The following is a 21,706-nucleotide window of genomic DNA, read 5'->3' as shown; positions in this document are numbered from 1 at the left end:
TTGTTTTTTTGGTTTCTATTTCATTGATTTCTGCTCTGATCTTTATGATTTCTCTTCTCCTGCTGGGTTTAGGGTTTCTTTCTTGTTCTTTCTCTAGCTCTTTTAGGTGTAGGGTTAGGTTGTGTACCTGAGACCTTTCTTGTTTCTTGAGAAAGGCTTGTACTGCTATATATTTTCCTCTCAGGACTGCCTTTGTTGTGTCCCACAGATTTTGAACCGTTGTGTTTTCATTATCATTTGTTTCCATGAATTTTTTCAATTCTTCTTTAATTTCCTGGTTGACCCATTCATTCTTTAGAAGGATGCTGTTTAGTCTCCATGTATTTGGGTTCTTTCCAAATTTCCTCTTGTGATTGAGTTCTAGCTTCAGAGCATTGTGGTCTGAAAATATGCAGGGAATGATTCCAATCTTTTGATAACGGTTGAGACCTGATTTAGGACCAAGAATGTGATCTATTCTGGAGAATGTTCCATGTGCACTAGAGAAGAATGTGTATTCTGTTGCTTTGGGATGAAATGTTCTGAATATATCTGTGATGTCCATCTGGTCCAGTGTGTCATTTAAGGCCTTTATTTCCTTGTTGATCTTTTGCTTGGATGATCTGTCCATTTCAGTGAGGGGAGTGTTAAAGTCCCCTAAGATTATTGTATTATTGTCGATGTGTTTCTTTGATTTTGTTATTAATTGGTTTATATAGTTGGCTGCTCCCACGTTAGGAGCATAGATATTTAAAATTGTTAGATCTTCTTGTTGGACAGTTCCTTTGAGTATGATATAGTGTCCTTCCTCATGTCTTATTATAGTCTTTGGCTTAAAATCTAATTGATCTGATATAAGGATTGCCACTCCTGCTTTCTTCTGATGTCCATTAGCATGGTAAATTCTTTTCCACTCCCTCACTTTAAATCTGGAGGTGTCTTTGGGTTTAAAATGAGTTTCTTGTAGGCAACATATAGATGGGTTTTGCTTTTTTATCCATTCTGATACCCTGTGTCTTTTGATTGGGGCATTTAGCCCATTAACATTCAGGGTAAGTATTGAGAGATATGAATTTAGTGCCATTGTATTGCCTGTAAGGTGACTGTTATTGTATATTGTCTCTGTTTCTTTCTGATCTACTACTTTTAGGGTCTCTCTTTGCTTAGAGGACCCCTTTCAATATTTCCTGTAGAGCTGGTTTGGTATTTGCAAATTCTTTCAGTTTTTGTTTGTCCTGGAAGCTTTTAATCTCTCCTCCTATTTTCAATGATAGCCTAGCTGGATATAGTATTCTTGGCTGCATGTTTTTCTCGTTTAGTGCTCTGAATATATCATGCCAGCTCTTTCTGGCCTGCCAGGTCTCTGTGGATAAGTCTGCTGCCAATCTAATATTTTTACCATTGTACGTTACAGACTTCTTTTCCCGGGCTGCTTTCAGGATCTTCTCTTTGTCACTAAGACTTGTAAATTTTACTATTAGGTGACGGGGTGTGGACCTATTCTTATTGATTTTGAGGGGGGTTCTCTGAACCTCCTGGATTTTGATGCTTGTTCCCTTTGCCATATTGGGGAAATTCTCTCCAATAATTCTCTCCAATATACCTTCTGCTCCCCTCTCTGTTTCCTCTTCTTCTGGAATCCCAATTATTCTAATGTTGTTTCGTCTTATGGTGTCACTTATCTCTCGAATTCTCCCCTCGTGGTCCAGTAGCTGTTTGTCCCTCTTTTGCTCAGCTTCTTTATTCTCTGTCATTTGGTCTTCTACATCGCTAATTCTTTCTTCTGCCTTATTTATCCTAGCAGTGAGAGCCTCCATTTTTGATTGCACCTCATTAATAGCTTTTTTGATTTCAACTTGGTTAGATTTTAGTTCTTTTATTTCCCCAGAAAGGGCTTTTATATATCCCGAGAGGGTTTCTCTAATATCTTCCATGCCTTTTCGAGCCTGGCTAGAACCTTGAGAATCATCATTCTGAACTCTAGATCTGACATATTACCAATGTCTGTATTGATTAGGTCCCCAGCCTTCGGTACTGCCTCTTGTTCTTTTTTTTTGTGGTGAATTTTTCCGCCTTGTCATTTTGTCCTGATAAGAGTATATGAAGGAGCAAGTAAAATACTAAAAGGGTGGGAACAACCCCAGGAAAATATGCTTTAACCAAATCAGAAGAGATCCCAAATCGTGAGGGGGGCGAAAGGGGGTTAAAAGAGGTTCAAAAAGAAAAAAAAAAAAAAACAATTAAAAAAAGAAAACAAATAAAGAAAAAAATATAAAAAGGAAAAAATATATATATATTAGATAAATAGTTAAAAAACGTTAAAAAAGAAAAGGGTAAAAGTTAAAAAAATTTAGCAGAAAAAGAGAAAAAAATTGGAAAAGAAAAAACAATTAAATTAACTTCAAGGCTAAAGAATCATGTGGAGAAAGCCATGAGTTCCGTGCTTTGCTTTCTCCTCCTCTGGAATTCCGCTGCTCTCCTTGGTATTGAAAGTGCACTCCTTGGTCGGTGAACTTGGTCCTGGCTGGATTTCTTGTAGATCTTCTGGGGGAGGGGCCTGTTGTAGTGATTCTCAAGTGTCTTTGCCCCAGGCGGAATTGCACTGCCATTACCAGGGGCCGGGCTGAGTAATCCGCTCGGGTTTGCTTTTGGGAGCTTTTGTTCCCTGAGCGCTTTCCGTAGAGTTCTGGAGGATGGGAATGAAGATGGCGGCCTCCCAGTCTCCGGCCTGGAGGAGCCGAGAGCCCGGGGCCCCACTCCTCAGTGCGCCCTCAGAGAACAGCGCCCAATTACTCCCGTCACCCTGGCCTCTGGCTGCGCTCCGAGCTGACCGAGCCTGCCACCGGTTCAAGGTAACCCCGAGCTGAGAGCTCACTCCTCGTCTCTGTCTCTGTAGCCGGCTTCCCTGTTCTAATACCTGTAAGCTCTGCAACACTCAGACACCTCCGATCCTTCTGTGACCCTGCGGGACCTGAGGCCAAGCTGACCCCATGTGGGCTTCACCCCGGTTAAGCCTCTGGAGTGATGTCCCTCAGCGGAACAGACTTTTAAAAGTCCTGATTTGGGGCGCCTGGGTGGCTCAGTGGGTTAAGCCTCTGCCTTCGGCTCAGGTCATGATCCCGGGGTCCTGGGATCGAGCCCTGCATCGGGCTCTCTGCTCAGCAGGGAGCCTGCTTCCCTTCCTCTCTCTCTGACTTCCTCTCTCTCTGACTGCCTCTCTGCCTACTTGTGATCTCTCTCTGTCAAATAAATAAATAAAAATCTTTAAAAAAAATAAAAATAAAAGTCCTGATTTTGTGCTCCATTGCTCCGCCGCTTGCCGGGAGCTGGCCCCTCCCCCCGCGGTCTATCTTCCCGTCGCTTTGGATTCACTTCTCCGCCAGTCCTACCTTTCAGAAAGTGGTTGATTTTCTGTTTCTATAATTGCTGTTCTTCTTCTCTTTGATCTCCCGTTGGATTTGTAGGTGTTTGCAATCTTTAGATAAGCTATCTAGCTGATCTCCTGCTACCTGAAGTAGTCTCAGCCTGCTACTTCTCTGCCATCTTGACTCCTCCCTTCGAGGGAGAGAATTTTAAGCAGACTCCATGCCCAGTGTCTCACAACCCTGAGATTGTAACTTGAGCCAAAATCAAGGGTCAGAGGCTTGACTGACTGAGCTGCCCAGGGGAGCCCGGACTTCCTATTTTAAATACTAAGTCACAGAGATGAAAAGTGAAGCACAGGGAATACAGTCAAATATGTGGTATGGTGAGAGATGGGAACTACACTTAGAGTGGTGAGCACTGCGTGAGGCACAGAACTGTCGAATCACTATGTTGTACACCTATGCTATACTCCAAAACAAAAATACTTACCTTAAAATAATGTTAAAAAGCTACATATACTACATATTTTTTAAACAATGAAGTTCATTTATGTTTCTTCTGCTGTACTTGTATACCTTAATAAACATTATCTTTGGGGTGAATATGTGAGGAAAAAAAATCAAGGCTCACTTTTTTAAAAAGTAAAGTTTAACTATTGGATAATTGGCTTTTCCTATTTCTTTTTCTTTAAAAGTATAATTTCTGAGATCTTTAGATGCCTAGTTTCAGTATTTTATCTTTGTAAAATGTGTATTAAAATTGTCCCCTCTGTAACTCTGGTAACAATTTTTTCTATTTTTTCCACTTATTTTTCCCCCCAAATCTGGGTACTCCCACATGTATGATCTGCCAAGTATTTTAAAGCCAAAAAAAAAAAAAAAAAAGGAAAAAGAAAAAAAAATCTGAGAACATCTGTTCTAGAGAAAAGGTCTTGTAGGTTTTTTGTTTTTGTTTTTGTTTTTACATCATAAAGCAATCTCACACATTGTTTTGCATGGAGTAGTTGCTCAAAAGATGTTTGTTGTATTGAATTATATTGAGTATTATAATATATGGTATAACATTATTATAATAGGACTAGCCCAACCTGGAGTGAAAAATCAGAGCTTACGGTGTAAGAAAAGTGATTAATCATGAGGAACGCACAATTGACAGCTACTTCCCTGTCACATATGTAACTAAGTGAAGTCTCACCATTCACGTAAGGCCGTTTACTAGACGTCCATTCTGTGCCAGGCACTGTCCTAGGCTCTGCCCACAAAGACAGGCACAAGATAAGATCCTTTCCCAAAAATCATTCACAGCCTCGTGGACACCACTGACCAGAGAATGGGAATTTACTAAACCATGTGACATAGACTATGACAGATCCAAATTTTCTTTCCCTCTAAGTCCTTTGTTTTTACTGTGAAGATGATAGGAGTAAAGAGTCAAGTCTTTATCAGCATAATAACTAGCAGGAGAGGGGTTCATCAGCCTTAGATAAGGATTAGGCTTCTCCCCCTAAACACAAAAAATTATCCTGGCCTAGGAGACCTTGACTGGGGACACTCTCCAGTGGAATTCTGACTCTGGAGAGAGGCCTGAAGCATCTCTTGGAGGTGGGGAGTGCAGGGGAGAAGTGAGGTGGAAAGGGAGGCCTGGATTTTCACAGGGGCAGATTTTGCATGGACTGACGTGGCAGGAAAAATGAATATCATCAGCATTCACGATTGGCTTATTACCCTCTTAGACGCTGAGGGCACGAATGATGCTTATTGCTGTAGTCTAGAAGGATGTTCAGTGTCCCACAGGTACCCATGAGATGAGAAAAGGGAAAACTGCCCAGTTCAGGTTGCACTGCAGAGGAGTGGGGAGGGCAATGGAGATTTGAGAAAATGGTTAGGAATTTGAAAATTATTCAGTAAGGCTCAGACCCAGACTATGTGTCCAAAGAAGCTGGCCCCATCACACCTCTTTCTTATTAAATGATAGTCAATTACCATGATTGTTCTTACCCTGAACAGACTTGGGGGGGGGGGCAGAAAGTACACCTCAGAGCTGAGCAAAAGATGCTCCTTTTGAGGGTGAGGAAGAAAGGAAAGGGCAGGATGGGTTATCTTCCTCGGGAACAGAGTCCACAGGTGACAAAGATTTGTAATATTCGTCTTCTCCATCAAGCACTTTGACTTGGCTGCAACAAAGAAAAGAGTTTTCAGCAGAAAAAGAGGACAAAGGGTACAGTCATCACTGAAGCAGCTGAAGTTGCATATGAGAACAGGGTTGGGTCCCCCCAGTGGGAAGGAAGGACAGCTTAGGGTAGGTAGTTCAGGTTCTCCCAAAACACAGGAACTGAGGTCTGATTCACAAAGCATTTTACCTCATGGTCATAGGCCTATAATGGGCCCAATTTAGTGGGGTCTGGAAGTTGTGACCAAATTACAGTTTGTCTGCCTGAATTGACTTGTCCGTCTCTGTTTGGTTCCCTCTAGAAGAGAAAGTTCCCTCCTGTCCTCCTCCAGTTCTCAAACTGGTACCACTTACCTATGTCACTATATTCTCTATCGGGATACTAACAAACCAGATGAGTCCTCTAACCACTGGGGGAGATTTTCCTTTGTGTACCTTTAAGGCCCAGGGGTAGGGTGATGTGGAAGCAGCATATTTGCATTGCATGGAATGTTTTTATTTGTGGGAGAGTCTTATACAGTCTGCTACGTCTGCAATTATGAGGGAAACCATAATTTCCTGGGATAATTGTGAAAAATAACATTTGCCTTTAGGTGGCAATTTCAGCCTTTTTGGACAGAATAGATTCAAGTTTTATAAAGCTGCTACTGTGAAAAGTAGTTTCCAATGTCAATAATAGGAGTGATATCCCCATTTGCATATTTTTAGAAGCTTCTCTGGAAAGTTTTGCATTTTCTGTAATATCACAAAGGATCCCTTCTGTTTACAGTTGCTTAGAACTAAGAAGACAGATATTTACCCAAGTTTTCTTGGCTTCCTCTTGCTCCCTTGATATTCTAGAGTTCCCTGTGGAGAGGGCCAAGAACACACAGTCAAAGCAAAGCAGCAAGTCGTTAATTTTTAATTCAAAGTGATTTTGTGTTGAATGCAAGCAGATGCTGATAATATCAGAAGTCACAGCATAATTTTTTTGATCAAAGGGCTCAAGTGAGCCTGATGAAGCATGCATCTTGCTCGTCTTTGATAAACCACATCAATTATTCACCGTGAAGGCAGACATCCTGACATGAAAGCAACAGATAAAGAGCCTAAGCACATGTTCAAGAAGAGAGCATAAGAGAGTGGGGGTGGGGCTGGAGGGGCTGGAACAGGTATTAATAACAGAATTATTAACTGGAAACAAAGCCAGTGAAACAGCTTTATGACCACTTTGAACTCACATTTAACTGGTTATAGTACATGGTGTCCTCAGGGCTACTCAACATTTTGGGCTGCTGACATCTTCGGCGAGGTGTTCGCTGCTTCTGTATAAGACCGTTTTCTGAAACTGCAGCAAGACAGCAAAACTTCACTGTAAATCATCCGAGGTGTTGGGAAAATCAGGTAAAATACTGCTCTTCACATAGATGCACTTAGTGGAAACCGTGTCCTGTTTTAATGGGTATGTTGGAGTTCTGCTAATATTGGCAGAAATGTCATGCTAAGACACGTATGCACAACACTATACTTGTTGTGTTGAATCGTATTGAGTATTATAATATATGGTATAACATTATTATAATAGGACTCAGGGTAAACAAGGACCACTATAACTTTGCCTTCGTCGCTCTTATCCAAATCAGCCATCATGAGTGACAGAAAGCAAACTGGTTCGTCCATGCTGGTGAAGCAGAGGTTGGTGGTCAGCCTTTGTAGAGTGTGGAGTGGTAGCTTCGTGCGATAATTCAGGACAACGAAGGCAATCTGGGATAGTTTGCACCACATCCTACAGTGAGGGTTCAAAGACATCTGGAGCACACACACTCCTGGGTAGATGAGAAGCAAACCTTTCAGTGGGATACATTTTGGAGGGAAAATGGCTTGAACCAGTATTTACTGAAATGCTTTGAACAGTACTATTGATCCGTGCAATCTCTGGAAATACAGTGGAAAGGAGAAGGGGAAAAGATAATTGCATGGCTTTACAGAGGAGTCTATCTGTGTTAGCCCCGATTTCAGAACCCTGGACCAAGAGTGAACTGGAGATTAGGAACCAAGTGTCCAGGGGCACCTTGGTGGCTCAGTGGGTTAAGCCTCTGCCTTTTGGCTTGGGTCATGATCTCAGGATCCTGAGATCGAGCCCCACATCAGGCTCTCTGCTCAGCAGGGAGCCTGCTTCCTGGTCACCCTCTCCACCCTCCACCGCCCAGCCAGCCTGCCTCTCTGCCTACTTGTGATCTCTCTCTCTCTCTGTCAGATAAATGAATAAAATCTTTAAAAAAAAAAAGCAAACCACGTGTCTAATGAAGTCATGATTTATTTCCTTTCCAAGGAGATGATTTTCGTGGAATCTGCTGTCCTTTGGCACCGTATCTGAATCAGGATTTAGCAGTTCTAACTTCTCGCCAACATACGTGCACGCACACACACACACGCACGCCCCAGAGCTGCCACAGGATATTGTTCATGAATGTCACAGTTTAGAGAAGAGACATAACTTTCTTCTACCAAGTGTACATCATATTCATAAAGCCGAGTTGGAGATTTGTACTTGGAACTATAGCTTGACTTCACTAGAGGTTCCTACTATTTAGGGAAATTCTGGGGGAATTTTCCAAGTGAAGAATGACTCAGCAAGGGGCATTATGAAGAGCAAATCAGCAGTTTCCTAAGTATGAAGTTTTGCATCTGCACTTTTCTTGAACAGGAACATATCTATCTTGAACAAGGCGATTAGAACCATACAGGACTTTAGCAACCATTTATTCTAAACGCGCATTCTTTTTTTTTTTTGAAAAGAAAACTGAGGCCCACAAATGTTGAATGACTCATTCCAGATGAAGTGGTAGAGTGAGGACACAACCCTAGATTCTTATCTCCTGTTCTAGAAGTGTTCTTTTTAAAACTACAGCATATTGTTTTTCTTAACAAGAAACTTTTTTTGTAAGCTAAGGTGTAAGTAGAAGTAAGCTCTGTGAAAACATATTAATTAGCATAGCACAATGACGCATTGCTTGCAGAGGGCTCCAGTAGCCTTTAAAGGTATCCCTGTCCATATCTTCAGGAAGTCCGTGCAGAGGGCGGGACTCCAGCTCTCATGCTGCCGTTGTCCTCAGAGTATAAGGAATCCAGGATGGAAATCGGTTCTTTCTGATAGTTCCTACATACCTACCTCCTGCTTGCTTTGTGAAGTCCATAAACTGTGATATGGTAGGACACAAAGTCCCTTGTGTCACCTCCTCTGATTTATAGATTAATGAACAGAAGTGCCTGGAGTTACGATTGCTGGGGTGAACACACACTGGAGATCTGACATCTATTTTCCCTTAGACTTCCTAATATTATGGGAATTCCAACCTTGGAAACTCAAAAGGCTGATCTTAATAGTTTCTGAGTTCAGCTGGAGTTCAGCCCAGTTCAGCTGGACTTCATGTAGTGTTTACATTTGATCAGAAGCTTTTATTTATGTTCTCAATTGGGTATGCTTGATATAAGATGTGGTTTTCAACTTTTGCTCTCGATGAACTTGCTGTTCCATGGGTGGGTGTTTTTTTCATATTCTTAGAAGGAATTAAGTTATTGGGTAGAATTTTCTCAATTTTAACATTTCTCCCATGAATTAAAAAAAAAAAAGGTTGGTTTCTGATGGCATCTATACTATACTACAATCTAATGTAATTTGGTGTCTGATTTAGCATCAAGTTTTAATTTTCATTATTGTAGCTTAAATATCTCCATGTTTCATGATGTTTTACAGAATGCCATAACTTCGAAGCATTTTGCCACTGGAAGAAATATGAGTACCACTGATATGTGATCAATAATAAGCAACCAAATAAATACTTAGGAAATGAATCACTATTTAATAAATGCTGTTAGAACAATTTCATAGTAAGATGCAAAAAGTATGACTTGAATATAGACCTTATAAAATTTATCCTGTATGTAATATAAATATATAAATTTTATAATTTATAACATTACAAATATTTTTTATTGTGGAGAAAAAAGGAAAATAAGACAAGGTCCCTATCTTCAGTCTAGTAGAGGGCACAGGGTCTTAAGAGGTTGAGTGACTTGTCATGTTAGTGCTGCTGGACTCCAGTTAGTTTTAAAAAATTCTAAACTGTTTACTTTTCTCAATATGCTTTTTGATTCTCACAGGCCACAATAAATTCCAGATGTGTTATATAGTTAAACATTTTAAATATTCCTATAAAAACCTTAAAGGGAATGAAATGGATTATCTTAACTATGGAAGAAGATATTAATGACAACGATGGTCTCAATTATAATATAAACAAGAAAGTAAAATATTCTATATGATGGACAGTAACAAAACTAAGATGAAAGGAAGTACATTAGAAAGATTATAAACAAATTTAAAAATATATACACACAGAAGTCTACCAACCATAATGTGGAGAGGCTAAGGCAAGAGAAAGATGGAGATACATTCATACATATTGAAATACAATTAAATGAAATGAGATACTGAAATTGTTTAGCCATCCTGACAAACAGCTTCAACTAAAACAACTACTATGGCTTTTCTATTAATTAGGATAAATTAAAGACCAAAAGACAATGTGGAGTGGCCTCCCATACACAGATGAGCCCATAGGCTCCACCTTGCCTGAGAGAATAAATAACAACTTGACAACAAATAACACAAGCCAAGCAACTTGTTCCAAGAAACATGTCCCAGTGAAGGAGACCAGAAGGAGAGAAAAAGAATTTATATGAAGATGGATTATGATAACACTTTTGTAGTGGAAAAAAGCTAGAAACATGACAAATATTTAATAATTGGGGAGAAGATAACTCTGAGATATGAACATGATATTCCCATGTTCCCACGAGGGCACCAACAAAGATCAATTAAGGTATGCTGTTGAAAGATGAAAATTCAAAATTCAGAAAAAGAAGAAAAAGACAAAACAGCATATATCACATTGATTAAATCTAAATAGGTGTGCACATTGAGAAGTTTATCATGAATTTTTTCCTTTAAAAATTAAAAGAAAAAAATTAAAAGAAATCAATGAGGCATGTAGGGCAAAATTATTCTTTCTTTCTGTAGATGAAGAAAGCATAGCTAAGAAAGTTAAATCTCAAAGAGGCAGAGCGGAAGCTGGAACCCCTGTCTTTTGGCTTCGAAGGCAAAAGTTCGCTTCGAAGAGGTATGAAACAATAGGGCATGTGGCAATTTACCTAGTTCATTTGACTAGTTTATGTAGATAAATGGGTAATTCAAGTTTGAAGATAAACATTAGTATATGAGTCATTTGAAGACAATGATGTTCATAATCTGAAAGTGGCCTATTTCTAGCTCACACAAACGTGTGTAAGCCAAGCCAATGCTCCAGTTTGTAATCCTCTGGGGGCTACCTCCTCTTAACAGTTTTTGAAAGTATATTATATCATGGATACCATTTGACACATGTCTTTTCCCCTTTCAAGAATCCCTGCACCTTCTTTTCCCCTTGCGTCTTCTGATTTCATATTTGAGACCTGAGCACATCCTTCTCTTAGGAGTTTTGTCCCAGAACCTTATAATAAACTGCAGATAAATTCATTACAAAATGGAAGACTTGTAAACGGCATCTCAGTCAGGAGCACGGGGTCAGGCATGCTTCTGGATCCCCAACCCCAAATCATCACACCGTGTTTGCACAACGGGCTAAGCCCTTGGTGAAAGACAAACAGCTGAATTCGGTTGCTGGCTTCGTCGCAAAACTTCAAACAGCTGATTTGGAAATTTCGTATTTCAATTCTCTTTATTGAACATGCAGGTATCCCCACACTAGAGTTGCCAGATCAAATACAGAACACCCAATTAAATCTGAATTTCAGATAAACAACCAATACTTTTTTTTCATCTAATAAAACCCTGTGCAATACTCAGGACATACTTGTATTAAAAAGTGATCAGTTGTTCATTTGAAATTCAAATCTAGCTGGGTGTTCTGTATTTTTTTGTTGTTGTTAAATGGGGCAACCCTGATTCTAGCACCATTTCAAGTCACAAACAAGGCCTTTTGTTTCCTCCTAGGGTCTCAGAGATGAAGAAGGAAACTATTTCCTCACTCTGACTTGCTGAGTTACAGGTATTTTGGCTACAAATGCTCTTCCTCCAGACTGTCCCCTAATAGTTTGTCCCCTAGGGTTTCACTTTTTATCACCCATTACAGATGGTTCATTTTGATCTATTTCCTAACAGGATCATAATGAGGGAAGGACCACCACAAGGGAGGGCAGGATGGGGCATACAGTCCAAATATTCCCCTTCTTAGTGGGGCAGCATGGATTCTGGGCCCCTGAGGAATGGACAGGCAGTGGGCAGGGTTCCTGGGAGGAAAGGGAGAGAGCACACTGGGAGAACCATAGCCCCGTACACCCTCCCTGTGGGCCCTCCTCAGGCAGGAATATGTTCTGGGTGGTAAGACTGCTGATCTGATTGCCATTTGTGGATGAGGCATTCCCAGAGTTACTTGCCAAGTAAAACATCCCCATGAAGCAAACAGTGTTCAGTGTTCTAGATTTACAGATGGCAAATCCCATATGGGGTTACTAGATATATCCCTGGGGCACAAAACAGAATTAGAGTTATGCCATTAACTTACAGAGCTGTGTCAAGTCCGTGCATAAAGAGGGTACATCATTTCTATGACCAAAGTTCTCAGGGCGGATGGGGGTGACAGCACCCTAGCTGTCAGCTGGATAATCTTTCTCCTCCATGATTGCTGACCGTGCTGTGTGGTACTCCACTGGACACTTAATGAACTAGCCTCCAATGAGATGACTTGTCTTTTCTGGCCCTATGTCTCTTCCACTTACCATTTCATTTTTATGGATCAAGTCTTGTTTTACAAAGTAGCTTTTTCTTCATTTATTCTCATTTTTGGGAAGGACAACAAACTCCAAAGAGATGACAGAGGCATAGGAAGATCAAGAGATCACACAGCAAGTTAGAGGCAAAGGAGAATTTGGGGTTCCAAATGTCCCAAAGATCATTTTCTTTACGTTATACCAGTAGAAATACTGGTACCCAGATCAGGACCTAGGCCCTGATGTACCAAAAAAAAAAAAAGAAAACCTCCTTGGATTGTTCTAATGTACAGCCTGTATTAAATCTTTCCTTACAGATAAGAGCCACATCGGCAGAGTCTGCGATAATCTGCACTACCTTAAAAATGCTGTCTATGGAAGAAGTTTCTCAATGTGTTGTAAACCACTTGCTCCTGATATACCCTGAGGTTCAGGCTGTTTTGGGGATGCCCAGAGCCCTGACAGGGAACAGGAGGGAAGATATTATGCCCTGGGAGTTCAGATTTTCCAATTTAAGTCATGGCATGGAGGATGATAAATCTCTGTGGTTTGGTCCCTTCCTTTTATAGCTAAGGGGTCTAAGTCCAGGGAGCACGGGCCTCTCTCTGGTCTCCCTTCAGAGCCAGGGCTAGCTCAGGTCTTTTTGATTCAAAATCTCAAAGCCCAGGCCGTGGCCTTTACTATGATGCTTGTTCTTTTACAGAGACATTCTTAGAAGTTTTCACCTCGCCCTGTCTAACTTCAGGAGGGACTAAGGAATTCAGTGTGCTTTTGTAAAACACACACACAACCAGAAAGAGAGATTTTCTCCTGGGGTGCATGTAATTCAGATCTTCCTTTCTAAGATGAAAGGAAAGCTACAAATTTTCCCAGTTGCCATGTTATGTCATGACCAATCTTCCTCAAAATTGCAAAATTGCTACAAAGAAAACATCCCTGAGTTAAATTAGTGCCTGTGGAAGATGGTGGAGTTATAAACTGTCTACATGGAATTTTCTCCTTACTAGTTAGGGAAGTGGTAATAACTTCCCCTAAAACTATTTTATAGCTCAGGGCTTGGTACACACTTAACAAATAATGAATGAATGCACGGTGACCGCTCACTATTCTTGTTAAGATCTATTCCATCTATGTGGCTCACTCTTTGGTTCTGTCAGTCAGGATATTACTGCCAGGGCTTCCAATAGAAAAAGGGCCTTTCCTATGCTTGGACACCTCTGGGGAAACTAGCCTACCAAGGGTGGAGATGAAGTCAGCCTCTTAAAAACAAAGTTGATTGTCACTGTTGTATTTTTTTTTCTTAATATCCTTTCAAGATTTTTCTAGGACTATGAATTCATTTTTCTTCTTTTCTCTCCCCCCCCCTTATAAAGAATTAGTTTATTTATTTGGGGGAGAGAGAGAGCACACATTAGCGGGGGGAGGTGGGGGGAGGGGCAGAAACAGAGGGAGAAGCAGGGTCTGTGCTGAGCAGGGAGTCCAAGGCAGGGTTCAATCCCAGGACCCTGAGACCATGACTAAGCCAAAAGCAGATATTTAACCCACTGAGCCATCCAGGTGTCCCTGCGTTCACTTTTCTTAACAACAAAAAATTTACTTGTTATTGCTTTCCCCTCTATTTAACAACAAAGTCATATTTTCCATGATATTAACCTACTCGAAAAACAGTGTATTTCTTTGAGAGTTACATTTTTTTTTTAAAGATTTGATTTTTTAAGGAATCTCTACATGCCAACATGGGGCTCAAACTTACAACCCTGAGATCAAGAGTTGAATGCTCTACCAACGGAGCCAGCCAGGCGTCTGTAGAGTCACATTTTTAAAGTAATAAACGAACATGATGTTCAAATAAATTAAGCACAAGAGTCCATCTTTCTTCTCCCCTCTGTGATTCCATCCCCCAAACAGTAGTAAATCCTGGAACAAGTTACTTGTCTTCCAGATTGGTCTCAATGGCATCATTTCAAATGGATGTATGGTATTTCATTTAATGGATGATGCATGATTAACCAAAATAACCTCCTATATTCAGCATGAAAGTTGTTTCCAGTGTTTTTCTCTAAGTAGTGCTGTGAGGAACATCTCATAATTTGATCTTTGATAATAATCCACATTAGTTTCTTAAGATAAATTCCTAGAGGTTGAACAATTGGCTAAAAATTATACATATTTTTAAAAGTCATGATTTATCCCAATTGCCATCCAGAAAGTATGTAGCAGATATCCTTTTACCATCTGAACCTGAGATTTATCCATTTCTGAAGGCCCTCACCAGCATGGGACGGCATCCTTAAGATAAAATCTGATAACTGAATAGGTGAAAAATGGCACCTCATTTGTGTTTTGATTTTCATTTCATTGATTACTTGAGAGGACAGTGTCTGTTTTTCCCCCCTCCCTGTTTATTAGTCATTTGTGTTTCAGGATTGCTTGTGAGCTGAAAGCAGCAGCTAAGCTCCCGGCTGGACCTACCCTGGATGAAATGAGCTTTGCCTGCCTGTTGCGATGGGATGATGGAAGAGACTTCCCACTGGCTACCAGGTGTGGAGACGCCCCTTTTGAAAATGAGCATGTTGTTGGAAAGCATATCTCAACCTTCTGTCATCATCCACCACTTAAACATTTTTTGCTATATTCAAGACACCTGTACTATTCTTCATGTAGTATTTTTAAAATCAACTACTTTTTTTTTTTTTTTTTACTTAAACACATTTTTAAAAAAATGAATCCTTATTCATTGCTGTGCTTAGTGGAAAGCCAGTGCCATCTGCCATAAACAGAAGTAAATCATGAAGTAAATACAATGAAAACAAAAACAGTACTATCACACCTGAACTAGATTCTATTTCCCACAGAACGTTCTGGGCTTCTTTAAAAGGTTTGTTAAAAGGAGAGGTAAGTGTGAGAGGAATTTAAAACCTATTAATACAGTCACGATTTTCTCCTTAATATGAAGAATTTAAACCGAGAACTGAAAAAGGAGTAACTTTCTTTTACACAATCAGTGTTATTTAAGGTCACATTCAGACACCATCTAAAATCAACTTGCAGACCACTAGAGGACCGTGTCCCACACTTTGAGAACTATCAGTGTTGTGAAAGAAAAAAAACCCAGCAGGTTTAGAAAAACTAGAGCCTGAATTCCTCCTCTAGCACTTACTAGAGGTCTGACTTGGTGATGATGATCACCCAATTAAGGATGTGTTGAAGATGACAGATAACACATGAAAAGAGAAAACCTGGCACCCAAGGCCGAGCAGGTGCTCCTAAGGGGTTAGCCCAATTCTGGTTATATGGGGGTGGTTCTCTACCTTGGCTGCACGTTAGAATCCTCTGAAGAACTTATAAAAAGTACAGATGCCTTAGACTCACCCTGGACGTTAGTCAAGTTAGTCATTCAGTTAGTCAAAGGTAGAGCTCTGCTTTTAAACACAACGCCACCCCTCCCCCCATCCCCTTCCAGAAGATTTTAACTCGTAGCCAGCTTTGGAAAAACTAAGGACTTAAACCTCTCCTAAAAGCTTAGATTGATTTCACAGATCAGCTAGCCGTCATCTGTGGGGCACCAGGGGTGGGAGGGGTGGTTGAGAAGTTTCAGTTGGTCAGGAGAAATTGTGGGGAAGGGACAGCAGCTCCCAGAGGACTACTAGCACTGTGAGGTATTCACTTTGTGCTGGAAGCCACGTCAGATGGCTTGAGCTAAAGCTGTGGACACTGGGAAAATCATTTTTCATATCCCAAGAGAAAAGTTTTGCCGACCACGGAAACATTATCTCTGGTGTCCAGAGGGTATGATGCTGCTCAGCGTTCTCTGGCAGGTTTTGGTGTGAATGAATGACAAAGCTGAAAAGCCATTCTGACCTACTAAACTTTTTTTTTTTATATATTTTATTTATTTATTTGACAGAGAGAGATCACAAGTAGACAGAGAGGCAGGCAGAGAGACAGAGAGAGGGGAGCAGGCTCCCTGCTGAGCAGAGAGCCCGATGCGGGACTCGATCCCAGGACCCTGAGATCATGACCTGAGCCGAAGGCAGAGGCTTAACCCACTGAGCCACCCAGGTGCCCCTGACCTACTAAACTTTTTAAGTCAAACATAAATGTAGGGCAAAAGCGCTGGAGCATCGGGAGGGTTGAAACAAGTAAAAAATGTTTAAAAGGCACAAGCTTAGAATCAGTAATATGGATTCAGCAATGGGTTGCTGTTGGTTTCTTTCTTTCTGCTTTACGTTGCCCAGTCTACTCAGAATGCTCGCATCATGTCCCATCTCTCTGCTTTTAGGAGTTTTTAAACTGCTTATTCTGAGCTCTCGCAATGTTCCCTTCCAGCCACGCGTCTTCCCTTGGGGATGACTGACTTCATCTGTTGCCCTTCCTGACCATGGCTATTCCCTAACTTTTGCCCTGTTGGGGATTGGGGGGCAGGAATTAAGGCCAAAATGGCCACCCAATCTCTGCCCAGTGAAAAGCAGCACTAATTCAGCTTTTTCAAAAATGTCAACGTGAAAAAAATCCAAGACCTGATCTGATGCTTAGCAGACCCGCAATGCTAGGCAGCAGGCTGGGAGATGCCATTTCTGGAACTCCTAATGAGATGCAAATCACCTAGTGAACTACTCGGGAGCTGGGAAACAATGTCTTGGGTAAAAGCAGATAAAAATGGAACGAAAGAATGTCTTTGAAGATTGGAACGACATTTTAAATGCTTGAGGATATGGGACACCAGATAGTGCTGGTTTTAGTAAACTAATTGTGACTGGGTCTTTGATTCCTCGTGGCAGGGGATCCTGGGGCATTCATCCCCAACTCTGCCTTGCTTTCTAGGTTGAGACCTAGTTCTGCTTCTTGCTATTAGTGTGCAAAGGGCAGGTCAGCTGTAGTGAAACCAACACTGGACTTGAGGTCAGAAGGCCTGGGCATAGTTCAATTTCTGGAACTTTCTGGTATGTGACCCAGGTGAACTGCTTACTTTTCTGGCTGCCACATTTTATCTGTGAAACCAGGGGTTGGACCGATGGAATGATTTTTCTACAAAGGGTGGTAGTGCAGCCCCACTGCACATTTTCTTGCCTGGAGATTTGAGGCTGTTATCCCTGAAGTCATGCTCCTTCCCTGTGAGTGTCTGTGCATAGTGAGAGATGTACCTGATGAGAGTTAGTTGTGTGAAAGCAGGAAGAGAGAGAACCATCAGCCAAGAGACTCTTTAAGGTCCCTTCCAACTTTAAGATGCTATAGTTGCCAAATTCCAGCCACTCATTTTCAAAATGGACATAAATCCTATGGACCCTAGAGGCCTTCTTGGAATTTAAAGAAGACCCATCAAACTGCAGTCAGGCTTCAGGACGGAAAGTTCTTGGTAACTGTACCAGAACGTCACTGTAATATGATTCATTCACTTCATGAGCAATGCTGCACAAGGGGGTGCTCACACAAACCCCTTTCTTGGTCATTTGGTTACTGATGGGCTAAAAGACCACACTTGAATCTCACCCACCCTTCCCAGCTGTGAGCAAAAACTGCAACGCACAGGTTAATACCGTACAGCTGTACAAACACCCACCCAGGTTTACAAATTGTAAAATATTTTTACATACAGAGAGCAGTCATTAGTATGATGGACTTGGTTTGGGGGAGATTATATGTACGAATGATTCAGAACTCTGTGTGTGTGTGTGTGTGTGTGTGTGTTGTGTGTGTATGTGAAATTGTAAAGAATGTGAATAATAGACCAAATGAAACCACAGTTGTGATTTTTGTTTTCATTATACTAATGAGATGCAAAAGTGGAATCAATGCAGTATTAATGGTGAAAAATGAGATCACTCTGGTTCTTTCCATTTTAATCTCCAAAAGCCAATAAATAGGAAGTATCTGGGGGAAATAAAGTTAAAAAGAAAATAATTACATTTGGGTTATTGTCCTATTTTTGTGCAGGTTGGAAAAAATTTCCTTGGTACACTGTAAATTAAATTTTGCCCAACTATCTAGTATATCTTTAAGATTTATAAAAATATTGGGGCACCTGGGTGGCTCAGTGGGTTAAAGCCTCTGCCTTCGGCTCAGGTCATGATCCCAGGGTCCTGGGATCGAGTCCCGCATCCGGCTCTCTGCTCAGCAGGGAGCCTGCTTCCTCCTCTCTCTCTGCCTGCCTCTCTGCCTACTTGCGATCTCTGTCTGTCAAATAAATAAAAAAAAATCTTAAAAAAAAAAGATTTATAAAAATATTGAGACACAGAGGTCTCAGTTCTCTGCTCCAAACAAGAATTTAGACTCTAGTTCTTCCAGGTCATACAGAACTACTAAACTTCTTTGCCCTGTTTTCTTATAATCTGATATGAGCTTAATCCATAATGGAAACAATATACAGACTAATAGCCTCTCATACCCTCCCTTTCCCTTTATTCTCATGGGAGGTTATCTTGTCATGAGAAGGTCATAAGAGACCTGAGTCTCTCCACAGGACTCAGGATCTCTCAACAAACTAATGTCATCAACCTTTTTTTCCCATTTAAATTGCACTTCTCTGAGTCACTTTATCAGTATAGCTATAAGCCCATTCCAGCATGTCACAAAAAAACAAGCCAAGCTTAACAAAGTAAAAACTTACGGTTGTTAGCAGCATATCTGAAAATGGATATCTCCTGTGTTATACAGTGATTTAGGCCTTGAAAAGGACATTAATTACCACTTTTACTCAAGCTTCTGTGCAGTGACTTTGTATACTGACACACTGTGCTCTGACCACTCGGTCTGACCAGGCTAAACAACAGGTTCAGTGCATTTAATTTTAAGTTTACAAACTAACATATTTTAGGGAGTCCATATCAGCAGTTCTCCACTCTTGGACCCTAAAGGAAACACTCTTTCAGGGACTCTGGTATCTTGGCTTAGTCAAATAAAATATTAACGATCAGAAACCTGGTAGCATTTATCTGACAATAAAGAAAATCATATTAACAGGAGCTCTCCACTGGAGGGATCTTGGACATCCGTGATGGCGCCGGGAAACGCGCCACTACCTCTGAAAGAGCAGGAGGTCCTGGCTGACTTGGCACCTTCCCACTTCCAGCTCTCACTGCCTCTCACCCTGCATGAGATGGGGACCCAGCAGAGTGGGGTTAAATGGGTTGGGGAGCCAGTCCAGCTGGGGGTCATTAGCAATCAAGGACCAGCATTAAAAGGCAGCAGGAGACTAAGGGTCTCTGACAGGCTTGGCTCCACGCACCATCTGGAAAGAAAGAGGCTGTAGAAGCTGGATTAAAAAAAAAAAGAAGAACAACAACAACAACAACAACAACAACAACAACAACTTCATGGAGATCCCTTCTCGGAGATTCAAACATAAACAGTGATGTTATTTTCAAAGGGGGTCCTTCATTTTTGAGAGTTGGGCCAGGTAGCCACATTTCCAGGTCAATCTCTGGTGATAATGACAATTCATTGGTGCCTGGGTTGGGACCAGCCCGGGAAACTCTGTCTAACGGTTTGATAATGGCTAGTAATCAGAACATCCATGCTGGCTAATGTGTGAAGCCTGAAGTATGGGGGGCAGGGCTCATACCAAATAACACATTTAGCTGTACTCTATACCCTATAGTATGATCTGTGATTAAGAGGAGAAAAGCAGAGAGCTTTACTTTGGATGTGCCCAAATTGATAATTTAAACTGTTAATTGTTCACACAATGATTATTTTTTTTTTTAAGATTTTATTTATTCGACAGACAGAGATCACAAGCAGGCAGAGAGGCAGGCAGAGAGAGGAGGAAACAGGCTCTCCTCTGAGCAGAGAGCCCAATGCGGGGCTTGATCCCAGGACCCTGAGATCATGACCTGAGCCACAGGCAGAGGCTTTAACCCACTGAGCCACCCAGGTGCCCCAACACAATGAAAATTTAAAAACAAGCTGGGACTCAATTTCTAAGGTCATTCTAAAATAATCTGTATAAAGAGGTGGCAGTCATAGATGCCACATAGAGCATATACATGATCACTAACTTTGGCTTACATTATTAAGTTGCTTCTCTCTTTTTTGCCTTTTAGATTTTTGGATGTCCCTCCTCCTTAATTGTAAATACATAAGAAAGAAAATATGTTTAAAGTACAGAATTTTATTTCTTTTGATCATAGATTGTTAGACTTACAGAACAAAGAAAACTTACAATGTGATCCTTAAGATCACATTAAGATTAGTATTACAATACTAATTTAGAATGAGCTGTTATTCTCACAGTAAGAATCACTAATATAATATTATAGTTGAATTCAAGAGAGGAATTTGCATTCCAGCTCATTACTGTGTGGTTCTAACATTAATCTTCAGAATACCTTTAGTTCTGATTACAAAGCAGCCAGTGCAAGGAAAAGGACTCAGGCTTGTATCTGTTTTTAGATGGTAAATGTACTTTCCTGATATTGTTAAGAATGAATAGTAGCTAAAATTATCCTCATGAAGCTTTTGGTAAGGTTCTAGATGCCCGGGCTAGGGAAAAAGTAATGGGAACAATCTAGGACTCTGTACTATCTCAGATTTAGGGTCATGTGATGGGGGGCTCAGATGACACTGGCTGCTGACTCACGGAGTAGACATCATGTAGAGAAGAAATCAAGGTGGTTACAGACCAGCAGAAATGTGCAGTTCTGATCATCAAATCTCAATCATTTTTTTGTCCTTAACTTTGGATAAATTTACATTCATTATTGGCCAGCCTATCAGAGATAGTGTTTTACTTAAAGCTCTAGTCACAAAGAACAGAGTTTATTTTATTTTTATTTTTTTTAAAGATTTTATTTATTTATTTTACAGAGATCACAAGTGGTCAGAGAGGCAGGCAGAGAGAGAGAGAGGGGGAAGCAGGCTTCCTGCTGAGCAGAGAGCCCGATGCAGGGCTCAATCCCAGGACCCTGAGATCATGACCTGAGCCACAGGCAGAGGCTTAACCACTGAGCCACCCAGGTGCCCCCAAAAGAACAGAGTTTAAAAAGAGACATACAGATCCCCAGAGGGAGAACACTGTGGTCATAAGACATGGACAAATCCTGTTCTTAAGGTTCTGTAGTTGGGCTCATGCTAATTTTGACAGTTCTCCTGAAAGCTTTTAGTTTTTTTTAGGTATATAAGGGTGACAATGTGAACGTGACTTTTAAATCATGGAAACCCAGTACTGATTAGAGTTATGGGTCTCTGAGAATGGATATGAAGGGTTTCTTTTAAATAGGTAAAAATACCCAAACTTGATGTCTACTGCCCAATCTCACACTAAAACTTCATAAAAGATTTGTACCTTGGTTTGGTATGGAAGATTGTTAGTACTAACTTACTCAAGTTCACTTATCTCTGAGAAGCAGAGAGTAGAACCCAGGATTCAATTGGCAACAAAGCC

The 21,706-nt window shown here is 40.9% G+C and overlaps 1 protein-coding gene across 1 annotated transcript in view; it reads right to left on the bottom strand.

Moving 5' to 3' along the window:
* LOC111140755 (myosin IIIB) overlaps positions 1-21,706 on the bottom strand; it is a 427,320-nt gene that overhangs the window by 4,886 nt on the left and 400,728 nt on the right. Inside the window, exons 35-37 of the mRNA XM_022492953.1 lie at positions 6,735-6,841; positions 6,314-6,360; positions 5,343-5,518 (exon numbers count right to left, since the gene is read on the bottom strand). Of these exons, the coding sequence (XP_022348661.1) occupies positions 5,380-5,518; positions 6,314-6,360; positions 6,735-6,841 (293 nt within the window). The 3' untranslated portion in view covers positions 5,343-5,379. The remainder of the gene's footprint in view (positions 1-5,342; positions 5,519-6,313; positions 6,361-6,734; positions 6,842-21,706) is intronic.

This window comes from Enhydra lutris, unplaced genomic scaffold, assembly GCF_002288905.1.
Source record: "Enhydra lutris kenyoni isolate GAN:26980312 unplaced genomic scaffold, ASM228890v2 scaffoldscaffold1, whole genome shotgun sequence".
In the NCBI taxonomy this organism is placed as follows: Eukaryota; Metazoa; Chordata; class Mammalia; order Carnivora; family Mustelidae; genus Enhydra; species Enhydra lutris.
This window is presented reverse-complemented; position numbering and strand designations above follow the sequence as displayed.